Raw genomic sequence first — 15,544 nt, 5'->3', positions numbered from 1 at the left:
TTCGGCAAAGGGCATTTGCTGCCACTCTCAAGCGACGACCTGCATCCTGTATCCTGCATCCTGTATCCTGCATCTCAGCCCGACGCTCCGTCGAGTCGGTCGCTGGCTCGGAGGATAGCACTCGTGCTCCCACACTGCCCAGCGAGCGGGTGTGACCATTGTCTCGATGCCGAGATTATGAAATGGGGGTTGTGGAATGAGAGGCGGCGACTATGGGCCGCGCTCATGACTTGATCTCTGGGCTCTTGGATTCGCCTTGAAGGGCCTTCATGTCTTCCTCGACCTTCTTCAAGAGGATCTGGTAGTTTTCGATCTCCATTTCGATCTTGTCGTTCGCCTCGGCAATCTTGCGCAGCTCGATCTTTTCCATCTCGGGCGCTGGCGACGGCAGCGGTGATCCCGTGTATGTGGAGTATATCAGAAGAGTGTGTCAGCGGCACGGGAATCGAGTCTTGTATCGAATCTTGTATCAAATCTTGTATCGAATCCTGTATCGAATCTTGTATCGAACCCAGGAGGCCAGCCGCTCGGAATCCAAACTGCCCATGTCGCAAGCGCTGTGATGCAGCTGTGCTCGCTACTTACTGAAGCTGGCTGAGCCTTTCTTGAAAATGCCCTGGCCGCTCTTGCTCAGGACCTCAAACGTCTCCTCGAGTGGGTCCTGGATGACCTGTTGGCCCAACCGAGGCATCGCCGCCGTCAGCATCAGCGTCATGACCGCGAGCACGGACAGGAGGAGATGGGCAGTGCTGAGGGCGACGAAACCATCGCCGTGGATCTTACAATCACTTCAAAGTTCTCGACAATCACAGGTTTCTTGGGTCCGGCCGTTTCATCCTTGTGGTAGAGCTGGAGCGGGTGGAAGAAGGTGATGGGCTTTTCTGGCTTCTCGGTTGCGTCGTGGAAGAAGATCTTGATGGCGATCTCAAACTCACCCCAGCCGGTCTCGGTGATCTCGAAGGGAGGCGATTCGAGAGCTGGCCAAAGCGTTTTGGAGTGTCAGTCGAGTCGGGTTCCCCGGCCCAGAGGGCATGCGTTAGAAAGCGATGTTGGGAAAATCTGTTCCATGGGTCAAATCTCATCACAACTTGAGAGGAAAGATGGCTGACGACGGGCTTGAAAAGCATGGGCTGGTGAATCTGCCCAGGCTCTGTTTAAGCAGGGCTCTGGTTGCCGCACTGCCTGACTTACACCGGACTGGCGGATCAAAGCTCTCGTGCAGCTTGAACTGGACTTTCTTCACAAACGTCGAAATGTCCTCGCCGTAGGGCCCCCGGACAAAGACCGTCCACCGATGGGTATGGTCCTCGGGTGCATCTGGGGTTTCCTTGCGGTTGATCAGCGTGGCCTGGGTGCCGTAAACGAGCGGGCGCTCGAGGGTAACCCCCTGATGTGCGAACAGTTGGCGATCAGCAATCGGCGATGGGCAATCGGCGATCAGCAACTTCCATGAACGAGACGACAGAGCAAGGTCTGGATCGAAAGAGATGTAGCGGGGGGGGGGCACGCTCACTTTCATGCGGGTGCTCATTATGGCTCCGGCTCCAGGATGAGCGGGTGGGTCCGGGCAGGGTTGATGGTGGTCGAAATGGGTCTGGGCAGCAGCAAGGACGGGTCGCTGTGACAAAATACCCTGACGCTGAACAGGATACTTCTGAGCGCAGATGACGACTTTTCACAGGACTTGAATCCAACACCCATCGGCCACTCACAATGCCCAGCCTCCCCCCCCCCAAGAGGCGGGGTGCTCACCCGTTTTGTTCTGAACAGCGTGTTGAAAAGACAATATGGCATTCATTTCTTCCAGACAAACGCAGGTTTCAAAACGGACACCCGGTTAATATAGGAGTCCCACGGCCATAGCATCGCCCATCTTGTCCAAGACGACGCCCCTCGACTCGTCCGGGTCGATCCAGATCAGGGCGGCCCGTGCAAAGGTAAAGATGCTGAGATAGACGACCAACGGCAGGGCAGCTGCAGCGCAACCAAGGGTCGTCCAGATCAGTCCCGGCCACATTGGCAGATCGGTTGTTTCGACAGCCAGATACCCGCTGGGCTTCAACCACCACTCCCACAGAGTCAGCAACAGCACCGGCGACGAAATCCGCCAGATGCGGCTCATGCCGAGCAGCCGCTCCCGCCCCTCTTGCTTGTACGTCGACAGATAGCCTGGCGAGGGATCGTTCGGCGGTCGTTCGATCACGATGCAGTCCGTCATCTTGGCTTCGAGTTCCCAAAACCAGGTCGTTATCGAATGCCGGCGCTGATACAGGAGCACCCACCACAGAATGAACGGAATCCAGCCCATCCGGAGCCCGGCCGCAAACGAGGCTCCGGGGCCGTAGCGTTTGGAGTTGAGGATCCACGCCGGAAGGAGCATCGTTGCATTCAGGAGATAGAGGCCGTGCAGATAGAGCAGGCGCTCGAGCCGCGGGGCCCAAAAGTGGCTCAGGAGTACGGCCAGCAGGAACAGCGCCTGGAACCAGGCTGTAAAATGGATGAATGTAGGCGGAGACGTCGGATGCAGGACGCATGTTGTGTTTTCCAGCAGCGAGAGCAGCCCAGCGGAGCCGGAGCCGGTGCCGGTGCCGTTGGGAGTCGAGGTATTGTCAAAGAGATAAAAGTCGCGGCGTGGGTAGGAGCTCCGAGGGCACCACCACAGGACCCGATAGACGGCATTGTAGATTAAGTAGATGTGGATGCAGAAGGAGGTGATGTTGTAGGATGTGCGCCTGCAGATCAGCGCCGATGGCCCGGGTTAGCGTATCAGCCAAGAGTCCGCAGGCAAGTACCGGACGAGCGATCATCGAGGCAGGGTTGCGACTGGCGCTGCTAGGAGTTTGGTGGAGGCTTACATGTTGAACTTGACAATATTGATAAAGGTTTCAAACTCCTCGATCTCCTCGGCGTCCCTCGGAACAGGCAGATCGTGTTTGCGGTCTCTGGCTGCCTCTGGAAGGGAGGGGCATGATCCGAGTGAGTTAGCGCCCGCCTGAGTGTGGGTGCCCGTGCTGAAACTGACATTGGCAGTGTTCTCCGGTCGCTGCAGACTGCAGTCGATGCGATCTGCAGACCGGAGGGAGTGGACAAGCCAGATGATCACAGCGGCCCATATAAATACTGCCAGCGCAACGTCTCTGGAGATTCAGCAATACTCACTATAGTATTGAAAGAAAGCCCTCTTGTAGACTGCAAACTCGGAGTCGGCCGTCCGGCGATATGGCCATGTCGGCGGGACAGGTTCGTCGAAGCCGGTTGGGTCCGGGTTTGGCGGCGTGGTCATGGAGGGGGAGGCCCAGGGAGAGCTCGAGTGCAGGAGTGGAGGTCTTGGCCAGCGGCAGCGGCAGTGGCAATGATAGCGGCAATGCCAATAGAGCTCCAGATCGCAATGGAGCACCAGACGGCGATGGTGCGGCCAGCAGAGACGATTGCCAAGGACGAATACGGTTTGGATGCGACCTCGGCTCTGCAAAAACACAATGGTGCTGGGCACGTGAAGATCCTGCGGAGAGGGAAAACTGCTCGATGCCTCCATGTCTCTCCAAGAGGTGCGACCGAAACAGAGACCCAAGCACCGCTTCGTCCAGGGCGGCTGTGGTCGGGAAACGACACCATGTTGTAGCGAACGCATTATCATCCAGGACCGCACCGTCGATATCATCGCATCGCCCCTCCTGCAACCATCCCCCCGCTTCTATTGAATAGGCAGCCTCGTCTTCGGAATCGGCGTCGGCGATCGTTTGTGGCTCGCGGGCGCCGCATATCCCTGCCAGGCGGCACCGCCATCGTCGTCGTCCTCGGCTGCCTCCTCAACAACAATCGTGGGCAAACTTGGATCGCTGCCGTCGCCTTTGCGGTGTGCATTTGGGATGCTGAAGCTCAGGACGTGCTTGACGCTTGAGCCTTCCATGGCAACCTCGAGGCTGCCACCCTCTTCCCACACATCACGCTCTCGCTCGCCAAAACGGATGGATGGGCAGCCGGCTGCGTCTGTTGAATCAACTGCATCCGCAACTTCGCCCGCATCCATATCAAGCTTGAAGTGATCCAAGTCGAGGTATAGGGCCGTGTGGCCGCCGGCGCTGGGGCCAGATTCCTCGGGCTGAACCCAACCGACAGGCGGGGAGCCTGGTGGGCTGAGAAGAAAGTTGCGCTCGATCTTGGGCACCTGCAGGAGGTTGATCTTGACGGACTCGCCGGTGCTTAGAGTGTTGATATCGCTTTGCTGGCACCGTAGACAACCATGGGCTGATTAGGGACGATAGGGACCAGAAGCACTTGGCGCATATCGTAAGGATTCACGCCTTGCGCACCGATTCTCCTGGCTGTGGTCGAGCGGATGCATGCTGCTGTCGGTCGACGAGCTCTGAAGCAGGTCACCGAGACATGCTGCCCATCACCGCCACATCGCTACCGCATATTGCCGCTGCCTCTGCCTCAGTGCCTCGTGCCCGTCGTACCTGCCCGTAGTAGACCATTAGTCGCTTGCCGAGAAAGTCGGTCTTGTGCAGGCTCTCCCGCACCATCGAGGCAATGTCAGACGACTCGAAGATCATCAAGAACCGATTCAGCGACTTGAGTGGCGTGAGCCGGACCGGCTTGGTCTCGACGGCGGACTGCACAAAGGCCACCAGGGCCTCCCCGCCGTCCAAGAAGGCCTCGGGCTCGAGGTTGGTGAAAATGAGGGTGTTGGTCTGGATGCACTCTGGAGAGACGACCATATCCGGAGCCAGCAGGCCTGACATTGTGAAGGCTGCGCGATGCGGGTGCCGGGAGAGCAGCGGGCGATGCTGTGGTCGGGCCGGCGATGGGCGATGCAGGCGGATGCGAGAGCCACCAACGCCCAACGATATCAGCCAGGGCCAGCGAACAATCGCCCTGGCTCGAAGCCGGCTCGAGCCAGGGCTCCCGCCTTCCCGCCAGCCAAAGTCCGCCCCAACCCCGGCGGTCTCAGGCAGCACCCTCCCCCCGGCTGCCGATCGACACCTACATGTTGCTCGGCCATCCCAGCGCATTCTCTCCGTCGATCCAATTTGCTGCCAATGTCCACCCTGTCGCTCAACTCCAAAGAGATACGCGTCTTGCTGCTCGACCCGATCCCGTCGGCGGCCAAGGCGGCCTTCCAGGACATCAATTTCAAGGCAAGTTCCCATCTTGCGGGTCGGCAGCCTTGCATCGTGCTGCCCCTTGCTCCGTTTGGACAGGAGCCACTCTCGGCACAGCAGATAGTCTCTGGTGGACACGCTTTGGGCTTGCTTGGTACGCTTGGCTCCTGATCATGCTCTCTCGACTTACCCGGAGGTGCGACATCGGTTGCCTGGCCAGATCGACGAGTGTTTCGAGGAACAAACCGAAGGCTCGCTCTTGAAAATGATTGGAGACTACCAGATCGTCTGCGTTAGGTACAGTCACGGTCCTGAATGCAGCCACTGACCCCGTTGCTCATGGACTGCTCACAACCCGTCTTCCTCGCTTCACACACAGCAAGGAGAGAGACGAAGTGTATCTGACGGAGGATGTGTTGCGATCGGCGCACCGTCTCCTCGCTATTGGAATGTTCAGTCGATCCACCCAGCAGGTGGATCTGGCCACTGCCCAGACCATGGGTGTGAGTGCTTGACCTGATCGGCCTGGCCGGCTCTGCGCTGGGGCCTTGTGCTTGTGGTCGTATCGGATTAGCATTGGTGACAGCCCTCGCTTTCTGACACTTCGCACTGTGGCATCGGGCTCGCAGTAGCTTTGCTCCAGTTAATCAAAACTGACTCCCTTTCCCCGCAGATCCCAGTCTTTGCCTCGCCATACCAGCATCATCACAGCGTCGGTAGGTGCTTTGTACTCACCGATCATTCAGCGGGACGCTGGGAACGGCTCCAGAGGTGGGCGGGAGGTGCACGAGTCCCACACTCGAGCTGACGCCGATCCAGCCGAAATCATCCTATCGAGCCTCGTGCTGCTGGCACGCCAGATCGGCGATCGATCCAGAGAGATTCACCGCGGCGACTGGAACAAGGTGGGTGTTCTGCATCTGAGCATGCTGCCTGGCGAGCATATCACTCACACAGAGTTCCACCGCGTCCTCGAACCGGCCCACAAACTGCTGCTCTCTGTGCAGGTCTCGAGCAACTGTTTCGAAGTCCGCGGTAAGACCCTTGGCATCATTGGCTATGGGCACGTTGGCTCGCAGCTTGGCATCATGGCGGAGGCCCTGAGCCTCAAAGTCATCTTCTACGACAATGTGTCGCTGATGCCAATCGGGTGCGCCGAGCCCCGCGACACGCTGGAGCTGCTGCTGCGTGAGGCCGATTTCGTTGCCGTCAACGTCTCGGCCATCCCAGAGAACGTCAAGATGATGGGCCAGGCTCAGTTTGCGATCATGAAGAAGGGCAGCTATGTCATCAACACCAGCTTTGGCGACGCGGTGAGTGTACGCAAGTCGGCCGAGAGCAGGGAGTCTACCCGCTGGTGCATCATCTGGACCTTGACTCACCTACCTTTACCGCCAGATCGACATCAACGCCCTTGCTGATGCAATCAAGTCCGGTCATATCGGGGGTGCCTACCTTGACGTCTATCCAGCATCGCTGCAAAGCAGAAACAGCACATTCCAGTGTCCGCTCCAGGGCCTCAAGAATGTTCTGATGACCCCTTCGATCGCCGACAAGACCGTCGAAGCTCGCGAGCGTGTGGGAACCGAAGTTGGCATGTTTCTGCGCAACTACCTCTATGACGGCTCCACCGTTGGGGCCGTCAACTTCCCCAATATCGTGGCCAAGCCCATACAGCCGGGCACGCGGCGGGTCCTTAACATGCACCGCAACATCCGAGGTGTTCTGAATGTGAGTTTAACTGGACCGATATGGCTCGGTTCGAACACGGACTGGGGGAGTGCGCCGGTCACGATAATGAGACTTGCGTTTGTTGATCTAGATTCACCATCGCATGAGCCTATCCTGCTTCGTCGATGGTTGATTCCATGAGCGACTTCACCAATACCAGCACCAGTTACGGTTCTAACATTCCGTTCACTCTGCTACTCCCGTGGCTGGATCTAGGAAATCAGCAACATTCTCTCCGCATACAATGTCGGCCGCCAGATCCTCGACACCAAGGATGGCATGGGGTAAGCGTTGATTGCTCGATGGGCTCTGGTATATCGCTTTCGTGGATGGTGTAAATCAGCGTCACGCATGGTGTAAGTCGTGCATCTCATGCAAAAAATGCAATGATCTGACGCTGTCCGGTTCGCCGTCCGTCTCGGGCTGGTTTGTTTCCACTTCGCTCCCTCGGCTCCCGCTGCTCCGATCACTTGCGCGCTGCGGTATGGCAGATATCTCCTTGTGGACGTCGCCACCGAACACGTCTCTAACGAGATTGTCAGCCAGCTGGCCATGTTGGCGAACAGCATCCGAAGCCGCATTTTGTAATTGGCTTTGGTGCCTGGACCCTTTCGCCCAGAACGCACCCACTATCTGAAAACAGCATTTGCAGTAAAGACTATTTGCGCCGGCCACAGCATTATGAGCGACAATCAGTGCTATTCAGGGCGATACGGGGCTTAAAAATCGAAACAGCGCCATTGGTAATGGGCGCTGAAATGTCGAGACTTTGCGGTGCGGCAATTAGCCGTTCGCAGCGACACAGTGGCATTGCGGTTTGTGGGCTCACTTTTTGACCATAATGAGCCCGTGCATCATATCGAAGCTGTTACCGTCGGGCTGCAATCGGTGTTCCTGGCCCTTGTTGGGGCCATCGACAACGACAGCCCTCAGCAGCCCCGACGAGTCGATTCCAACGATCTTCGCCGAGACACCGTGCTCCTTGAGCGTCACGAGCTGGTTGGAATGCAGCCATGCGCGATAGTAGGCAGGCTGGAAGGGCTCGAACGCCGACCGATATCCCGTCTGGTCGAAAAAGTCCAGGTCGCTCTTGACCGTGAGCCCGGCAGCCACAAACTCATGGTAGAGGTTCTCAAAGGTGGCGAGGATCAACGCGAGCACCCTGTCGGTTGTGTAGGGCTCCGGCTGTCCAGGCAAGCTGTTGATTAGTTGATTGACTGAGAGCGTGGGCTTGGTGTTGGAGACGTTCAGTCCGCAGCCTGTGTCCGCGGATAGATGCGAGTGAGAAATTATACCACAGAGTCACTCGTCTCGCATCATTGCCCTTGACTCTGTGTCCAGCCAGCTGGATAACGATGGGTCCATCCAAGGGCATGCGGCCAAAGTGTATCCCATCTCCATCATCGCGGGGGGTAAATGCTCGATAGATGTGTCATGTGCCCGGAGAGACTCGGCAGCCACAGCGATCCAGCTGCCGCGTCCGCGAGTGAGGCAAATGGGGCCTTACCGACGACGAGCGAAAACTTTCCGCTTTGGTAACTTGAGTTGACGAGAATGCCGCCGATCTTCTTCAGTCCTTCAGGACCAGGGCCGACGCGCGCATAAATGTCGTTGGGCCATTTGAGATGAACTGGGAGCTCCTACCAAGTGATCGCGGAGGTGTTAGAATATGGTTGAACTGGAAGGGCGCGCAGCGAGACTCGGCCCTAAGCGGCATGGAATTGGCAACCAGCTCAACGCAGCATGCAAACCTCATATCCAGATTGCGATTTGAGCGCCTGCACGACAGCAAGGCCAAACAGGTACTGGATGAAGATGATGGACTTGTGGTCGTTGTGTCTGAGGGCCAGCGAGAACTGGAGACATCCGCTTTGAGATATCCATGAGTTACGTCCGCGACCTAGGTGGGTAGGCACTGTCATTAGGCAACTGGGCCAGCAGCGAGCATGTTCACTCGCTCGCAAGCCTCACTCTCTTCCAAGGACACAAGGATTTGGCCCTATAATCGGTGGAGACGCGGTGGGGGTATCCAGAAGGGTGATGGTGGCAAACGTTTCTTGGTTGTGCTAATGTCGCTCACACCAAACTGAGCAACATTGACTGCCATCACGATGGCTTACCACGGCCGGCGGTTTGGTGGGAGCCCACGCACACCAGTCCTTCAGGCAACGACTGAGAGAACTTGTAATTGCTGTGCCAATATGATGATGATGATGATGATGATGATGATGATGATGATGATGATGATGATGATGATGATGATGATGATGATGATGATGAGAAAGGCGACTAGCGTTGCATCCATCCATGCCACACTGCCGCTGCACTACCGAGAGGCACGCCTACCGGTCCAGCAGTGTTTGGGTAGATTCGACAATGTCGCCATAGAGCATCACCGATCCACATTTCCAGGTGCCTTCGAGCCAGCGCTGCTTCTTGGTCCAGTGGTCCTGATATTCCTTCAGATATCCAAGATACCGGTCGATGTTGAACTGGAGTAGATCGCGCCTGGGGATCTGGCTCAGATCGCGACAGACACAGAGCTTGACGACAGACTTGTGTGGCCTATCATCCTGCTCGCATTCGAGCACAGGCATGGTGTCGCTGTACTGATCCTGCTGCCGGTCTTCGAGCACCAAGCGGTTGACATCGTCCTCCAGAACACACGGCTCGTTGGGCGAGCGGGCGGCGGCATCAAAGGGCCTGCGAATTTGGGCGATCTTGTCCTCGACATTAACGTGGGGGCTGGGCTGGAAGCACAGGAACATAGGTGTCAACTTTGGCGGCTCGTCGTGGCTGGTATCCAGGTCGGATCGCTCGGGACGGATGTTGGTGTTCAGACCCAGGCGAATCAGCAGCTCTCGGAACAACCGCGATCGCTGCTTCTCAAACGGCAGCAGGCCCGAGACCACGGCATCTCGCCACTCGATCGCTTCTGAGCCCGGCTTGGCGGCGAGTGCACTCCCGAGAGGACGCATCTGGTACTCGATGTGCGGGCCAGTCAAGATGGCCTTTCCACGACCGATAGCGCACTCAAGGATGGCAGGGTATCGCTTGTTCTGTGCGCTATCGGCTTTCCACTTGTCGGAGACGTCCTTGGGATCGTATTCGGCCAAGACGGTCGGCTGCGGGCTCTCGGGAAGCAGGCTTTCGAGATCAAAGTAGGGCCCGCCATTGACGTAGACTTGCAGACTGTCAAAGTCGAGTCCGAGCGCCGGCTTGTCGAGTGTGATGCTGCAGTTCTTGGAGCCCATCTCGCTGTTGTAGATGAAGCCGTCAGCGATGCTGCCGCGAGCCGAGCCATCAAAGAATCGCAGGTCGCGCTCGCCAACGACCTTGTAGCTGGGCCGGTCGGGCTCAAAGTCGACTTGGCGACTGGCAAAGTAGGCGCCAGCGCAGATACCAAGGAAGGAGCCGCCGTCATTGGCGACCCAGTCGCGGATGAGCGAGGTCACTTTGGGCGACAGCTGTTCGACGTACGGCAGGTCTCGGCCGCCTGGAAGAACGAGCAGCTTGGTGGTGGCCTGCCAAGGCTCCTTGAGCAACGTGGCTGCGTCGACAGAGATGATGTCATACGAGTCGGAGAGATGGAGCCTGAGGGTCCCGATGGTTTGTTCGATTGGGCCCTTGCCTGCACCAGGGCCCGTATATACAAGCACATTCATGACCGAGGTTTGGGCAAGGTGAGTGGCTGGGTGGACGTAGTGCGCCTTTGGCTGGGATCGGGACCGCGGCGAAAGCAGCGATGCGCTAACGAAGCGGCTGGACAGAAAGCGGTGGAGCAGACGGGTGGGTATTTTCAGCTATGGGCGACGGCGGAGGGGATGCGACAGAGGATGGCGCTGGAGGCGGAAGGAGTCGCTGGCTGGTGTGCTGGCTGTGTGCTGGCTGGAGCGCCGGGTGACGGATACAGAATCGACGGGTTGGCTGATCGAGAGGAGAAGCCGGATCAAAGACAGGGATGGCTCATGTGGCTCGAACCGGCCAGCCTATTGCCTTTTTGGGCCCGATCGCCAAGGATGAAACGGGCGTGTTGGGCACTTGCTGGGCACTTGCTGGGCAGTCCGGCAGCCTTGGCACTCCCTCTCTCTGCCCGCTGTCTGCCTCGCTGTCTGCCTCGCTGTCTGCCTCGCTCGAAAGCCTCCCGCCGCAATGGATGCCATGGAACCCACCCTGCAGAACATCCTCGACCAGACCTCCCTGAAGTGGATCTTTGTCGGAGGCAAGGGCGGTGTCGGCAAGACGACCTCGTCGTGCTCGCTTGCTGTCCAGCTCGCCTCTGTCCGCGAGTCCGTCCTGCTGATCTCGACCGACCCTGCCCACAACCTGTCTGGTGCGTCCCGATTGCAGCCCATCCATCCGCCCGCTACATCCTGCCGTGCCTCGAACTCCTATGCCGTGAGAGTCGCCGCCACGCACGTGGCAGTTGCTAATCCCGATACTCTTGCTTTCTGGATCCACGGCGGCTGTCGTTGTCACTGGTCCGCGGAATCGCTCGTTCCGCGCAGACGCCTTTGGCCAGAAGTTCTCAAAGAATCCCACCCTGGTCAACGGATTCAACAACCTCTATGCGATGGTCAGCGCTGCGGCACGAGACGATGCTGCGGGAAAGGGGAAAGGGGACTGGGGAAAGAAGTCCGCATCACCGTGGATCGCAAGACTCAACCGCTGCTTCGTTTGTCCTTGCCTCCTGCAGGAAATCGACCCCAATGGAAGCATCCAGGAAATGATCGAAAAGTGTATGGTGCACATCCCCGGCTCGCCGAGGACGAACGTGGCGCGGTGCAATTTGGAGGAACTCGGTGTCGGGCATCGCTGCAATGCATCTTGCGGGCTTGGGTCAAAATGCATCGAGTCGTTGCCACACACAAGTGTGGTCATTTGCGTCGACGACTGACGATTCTCATCTTTCCTTGCAGCCAACGACTCCAACCTCGCTTCACACATGCAGGACCTGGCTTTTGCCATCCCTGGTGTTGATGAAGCCATGAGCTTTGCCGAGGTCATGAAGTACGTTTGAAATACTGCATCGGGAAGCAACGAGGCTGGATACCCAGAGCCGTGTCAAAGCACGCCCGGCTCTGCGAGCGAGTACCGGCTGTTGCTTCTGTCAGTCTGGCCCTCGACCACCGCGACAACTGTTCCTTGGCACCCTCACCCACTCGAGCCGATCTGACCTCCCTCGCTTTGCTCATTCACGTCGCACGGCTATGGGTTAGACTCGTCAAGTCTATGGAGTACTCCTGCATCGTCTTTGATACCGCTCCTACGGGACACACCCTGCGGTTCCTGTCCTTCCCGACCGTGCTGGATAAGGCCCTTGGCAAGCTCGGACAGCTTGGCGGTCAGTTTGGACCCATGATCAAACAGGTATGTGTGCTGCCCTCGGCGGCTCCATGTGTCCTCGGCGGCTCCATATGCCCTCTGCACTTGCCCACGATTCGAGTCGCCTCTGTTGTGACTCCACATGAATCGCACTCGTATCGAACCGGAAATGGCAGGGATGGCCAAGACATGGGGCGCTCACATTGGACCGACTTGTGGCAGATGAGCGGTCTCATGGGCGGAAACGCCGATCAGGAGGACCTCTTCGGCAAGCTGGAAGAAATGAGAACCGTGATCCAGGAGGTCAATGCCCAGTTTCAGGATGAGGTGAGTGTATCCCATGCTCGAGCACTCGCTAACGTGTCAGCGACGGATCGTGCCGATCGCGCAACAGTCACTCGGCAACCAGCCACTCGACAGCCGATCCTCTGTTCAGTCAAAACGATAGATCATTTCCTTGACTGTCTCTTCCCCTCCTGGATTTTCCCAATCAGAACAAGACGACCTTTGTCTGCGTCTGCATCTCGGAATTCCTGTCGCTCTACGAGACGGAACGTCTTGTCCAGGAGCTGACTTCCTATCATATCGACACCCACAACATCATCGTCAACCAGCTTCTGTTCCCCAAAGATGGTTGTATCCGCCGCCTTTTGTGGTGTGAGGGCGGCAGTCGAGCAGCCACGTCCATTATCCTAACACTGGGTCTGCATGATCTTTCACAGGTTCCAACTGCGAGCAGTGTCTGGCTCGACGAAAGATCCAGGTAATGTTCCACGCCCACCTGCTGCTCCGTGTGGGGCTTCGTCTGTACAGCAGCTGTCAGGCAGACTCGATTTGCAAGTAGCTGACGCTGGTTGCTCAACCGGCGCCTTCTACAACACAGAAAAAGTACCTCGACCAGATTGATGAGCTATACGAAGACTTCCATGTTGTCAAGCTGCCCCTGCTCACGAAAGAAGTGCGCGGCCCCGACGCCATCAAGGAGTTCTCCAAGATGCTCGTCAAGCCCTATCAGCCGTGAGCTCGGGGTGTCGCACGCACTCTGCTTGTCTCGACTGAGGAGGAGACAAGCGGCCGGGCGCTGGGCAAGCCCTCGAGCTATCAATACACTGTGGGCCATAGTACGAGACCACGTCTGCCTTGACCACCACTGAGGTTTCACGTCAAGCCCTGCGACATGAGTGTGGGAGGTGGCTTGTATATCCAGTTTATTGCTGCTTGGTACGAGAGAGGGACAGGGTGTCTCACGGTGCCGTGCAGGGCGCTTACTGGAAGTTGGCCGTGAGGACTTCGACGCCTGTTTCGGTCACCAGGAGGGTCTCCTCGAACTGGGCCGATCGCTTGCCATCCCGGGTGACAACGGTCCAGCCATCGGGCCACTGCTCGTCTTGCCAGACACCCTCCGAGATCATGGGCTCGATGGTGAACTGTTGGCACGGCGAAGGGGGAATCACAGCAGGCGAAAGGAGAATAATCGTGGTCAGCACTCGGAGAAAGGAGCCGTGCTGGATCTAAATCTTCCCATGCCGACAGCCGTCCATGTTGCCGCAGAGAACCTACTGTATGGCCTGGCTTCATGACGCCGACAGCCTTGTTCTTGGCATAGTGAGGGACACTGGGGGCGGCGTGGAAGAGTCCGTTGATGCCGTGGCCACAGTAAGAACGCACGACAGAATAGCCCTCAGCCTCAGCGACCTTGGAGATGACGTTGCCGACATCACGGTACAGGGTGCCGGGCCGGACTGAGGTTGCCAGAGAGTGGCCATGCAGATGGGAGGGAGCCAGGGAGTCAGTGATCAATATGGACATCATCGAGGGGGTGCGGCGCTCGGTCGCTTGGCCCGATGCGGCTCTGGGGGTGGTGGGACAGTCGATGCAGGCCTGTGGAGTGATCGTGGGACAGCAGCCTGAGAAGCGGTGACTCACCCATCTCGATGGCCTTGTCGAGGCACTTTCTGGTGGTCTCAACCAGCTTGCGGCCAGCGTCGTCCACGTTGCCGACGAGGAAGGTGTCGTTGAGATCGGCGTGAAGCCCTTCATAGAAGCACGAGACGTCGAGATTGCAAATGTCGCCGTCCTGCAGCTCGTACTGGTCTGGGATTCCGTGGCAGATGACCTCGTTGACCGACGTGCAGCATGACTTTGGGAAGCCATAGTAGTTCAGCGGCGATGGGTACATGCCACGCTCTACAAACCAGGACCAGGCCGCGAGGAAGGTGAGTGTTCGGAACCGGACGACGACGCAGCCGCTCTGGAGAGCCCATGTTTGCTGCGCCTTGCCAGCGCTTCAGATATCAAAGCTCGATCGTGGATATTACCAACGCAGGCATCGTGGACCACCCGATCGATCTCGTCCGTGGTGGCTCCGACCTTGATGACCTTGGCGCCTTCGTTCAGGACCTCGCGGGAGAGCTGGCGCAGAGATAGAGTCGCACATGAAGCAGAATGAATCGTCCGATCACGATGCTACGAGCGAGAGAGGTCGTCTGGATGCTGCGATGTCCCTTGACCGGACTCGGATGCATCAACGACGACACTCTGTATAACGGGAGGCACTGTGCAATCGTTGGCCAGCGGGGGCGCATACCCGACAGACGGTGCGCATGCCCTCGATCTCCTTGGGCGTCAGGACTTGGATCTGTGTACTTCCTCGAACCATGATTTCGCTGTAGGGGCGGCCTTGGGAGAAGCGCAATTGCAAGAAATGAGTGGACAGTGGCGCCGGCATGGTCCGCGGATCGGAAGGCCACTGCGGCAGAGAAGCATGTGTGTCCCATCTATATCCCACGCTGATCGACAGACAGCACCGAGGGCAGTTGCCGCCATGGATGCTGGGTGCTTTCGGACTGCGCCCGCACGAATGACGGCCACCCGATTCTGCAGGTCAGCGACGAGGCCTTGCACGCTCTCACCATCGGCGGCATAGTCGGGTCGAGGGATCGCTTCGGGCACGGCGCGCTTGGGAGTGAGGGGATAGACAGGCCGCAGCTTTCCGCTGAAGGCGTATCCGGGCCAGGGATTGAATTGCTGGCCCGCAGGCGTTGTCGTCTTGTGGGCAGTCTTGTGGGTGGCCCAGTTCTTCTTGAAGCAGTCCTGTCCGCAAAAGTATGCATCTGGGAGCGCCATCTTGAGGCAGGTGGGGCACCGGAGCTTGGCGGGGGCGCCGCATGCTTCGCAGGTGTGTCCGGCGGTGCTCATGGCGATGTTGGTGCAGACAGACGGTGCAGATCAGGTCAGATCAGGTCAGAGCAGAGGTCCCGAAACCAGAAAGAGCGTCCTCGCCGAGACCGAGCGAGAGCGGCCGAGGCCAGGCGAGACAAGCCATGGCGTTGCACGTGACCGGATCGCTCTCACATGCATCGGAGCCAACCTCGATCGGAAGC

General features: G+C 58.2%; 8 protein-coding genes across 8 annotated transcripts; 3 read left to right on the top strand and 5 right to left on the bottom strand.

Annotated features, from left to right (window-relative positions):
- Nucleotides 1-73: 73 nt before the first annotated feature.
- Nucleotides 74-1,675, bottom strand: BJ171DRAFT_269946 (yeats family-domain-containing protein). The gene is made up of 5 exons (XM_053106808.1): nucleotides 1,514-1,675; nucleotides 1,192-1,387; nucleotides 784-977; nucleotides 586-670; nucleotides 74-378 (listed from the first exon to the last, which is right to left on the bottom strand). The coding sequence occupies exons 1-5, from the start codon at nucleotides 1,529-1,531 to the stop codon at nucleotides 224-226; spliced, it is 648 nt and encodes a 215-aa protein (XP_052962375.1). The 5' UTR covers nucleotides 1,532-1,675; the 3' UTR covers nucleotides 74-223.
- Nucleotides 1,676-1,684: 9 nt separating this feature from the next.
- BJ171DRAFT_269939 (uncharacterized protein) lies at nucleotides 1,685-2,958 on the bottom strand. Its single transcript, XM_053106807.1, has 2 exons — nucleotides 2,856-2,958; nucleotides 1,685-2,732 (listed from the first exon to the last, which is right to left on the bottom strand). Coding segments are annotated over exons 1-2 (897 nt in total). The 5' UTR covers nucleotides 2,858-2,958; the 3' UTR covers nucleotides 1,685-1,837.
- Nucleotides 2,959-3,694: 736 nt separating this feature from the next.
- BJ171DRAFT_430072 (Calcipressin-domain-containing protein) lies at nucleotides 3,695-4,721 on the bottom strand (the record flags this gene model as incomplete). The annotated part of the gene is made up of 2 exons (XM_053107886.1): nucleotides 3,695-4,225; nucleotides 4,461-4,721. 2 exons carry the CDS (start codon nucleotides 4,719-4,721, stop codon nucleotides 3,695-3,697), a joined length of 792 nt encoding a protein of 263 aa, XP_052962373.1.
- A 156-nt stretch (nucleotides 4,722-4,877) lies between these two features.
- On the top strand, nucleotides 4,878-5,749 carry BJ171DRAFT_269875 (uncharacterized protein). Its single transcript, XM_053106805.1, has 3 exons — nucleotides 4,878-5,141; nucleotides 5,326-5,402; nucleotides 5,485-5,749. Exons 1-3 carry the CDS (start codon nucleotides 5,043-5,045, stop codon nucleotides 5,618-5,620), a joined length of 312 nt encoding a protein of 103 aa, XP_052962372.1. The 5' UTR covers nucleotides 4,878-5,042; the 3' UTR covers nucleotides 5,621-5,749.
- A 29-nt stretch (nucleotides 5,750-5,778) lies between these two features.
- BJ171DRAFT_430075 (uncharacterized protein) lies at nucleotides 5,779-7,424 on the top strand (the record flags this gene model as incomplete). The annotated part of the gene is made up of 6 exons (XM_053107887.1): nucleotides 5,779-5,821; nucleotides 5,925-6,010; nucleotides 6,113-6,418; nucleotides 6,504-6,836; nucleotides 7,053-7,120; nucleotides 7,328-7,424. Coding segments are annotated over 6 exons (933 nt in total), but the record flags the coding sequence as incomplete, so codon positions are not given.
- Nucleotides 7,425-8,383: 959 nt separating this feature from the next.
- Nucleotides 8,384-10,755, bottom strand: BJ171DRAFT_269900 (biotin-protein ligase). The gene is made up of 4 exons (XM_053106806.1): nucleotides 9,183-10,755; nucleotides 8,957-9,027; nucleotides 8,584-8,736; nucleotides 8,384-8,476 (listed from the first exon to the last, which is right to left on the bottom strand). Coding segments are annotated over exons 1-4 (1,545 nt in total). The 5' UTR covers nucleotides 10,502-10,755; the 3' UTR covers nucleotides 8,384-8,474.
- A 175-nt stretch (nucleotides 10,756-10,930) lies between these two features.
- BJ171DRAFT_528297 (anion-transporting ATPase) lies at nucleotides 10,931-13,311 on the top strand. Its single transcript, XM_053112708.1, has 9 exons — nucleotides 10,931-11,169; nucleotides 11,345-11,412; nucleotides 11,533-11,575; nucleotides 11,756-11,846; nucleotides 12,056-12,206; nucleotides 12,384-12,488; nucleotides 12,656-12,794; nucleotides 12,884-12,924; nucleotides 13,045-13,311. The coding sequence occupies exons 1-9, from the start codon at nucleotides 10,989-10,991 to the stop codon at nucleotides 13,180-13,182; spliced, it is 957 nt and encodes a 318-aa protein (XP_052962369.1). The 5' UTR covers nucleotides 10,931-10,988; the 3' UTR covers nucleotides 13,183-13,311.
- A 35-nt stretch (nucleotides 13,312-13,346) lies between these two features.
- BJ171DRAFT_528295 (peptidase M24, structural domain-containing protein) lies at nucleotides 13,347-15,524 on the bottom strand. Its single transcript, XM_053112707.1, has 6 exons — nucleotides 15,074-15,524; nucleotides 14,749-14,840; nucleotides 14,480-14,573; nucleotides 14,088-14,348; nucleotides 13,722-13,903; nucleotides 13,347-13,588 (listed from the first exon to the last, which is right to left on the bottom strand). The coding sequence occupies exons 1-6, from the start codon at nucleotides 15,357-15,359 to the stop codon at nucleotides 13,427-13,429; spliced, it is 1,077 nt and encodes a 358-aa protein (XP_052962368.1). The 5' UTR covers nucleotides 15,360-15,524; the 3' UTR covers nucleotides 13,347-13,426.
- Between the last annotated feature and the right edge of the window lie 20 nt (nucleotides 15,525-15,544).

The sequence above is a fragment of the Polychytrium aggregatum genome, assembly GCF_025602895.1.
Source record: "Polychytrium aggregatum strain JEL109 chromosome Unknown BJ171scaffold_65, whole genome shotgun sequence".
NCBI classification, from domain to species: Eukaryota; Fungi; Chytridiomycota; class Chytridiomycetes; order Polychytriales; genus Polychytrium; species Polychytrium aggregatum.
The sequence above is the reverse complement of the archived record's forward strand: the minus strand, read 5'-3'. Positions and strand labels throughout refer to the sequence as shown.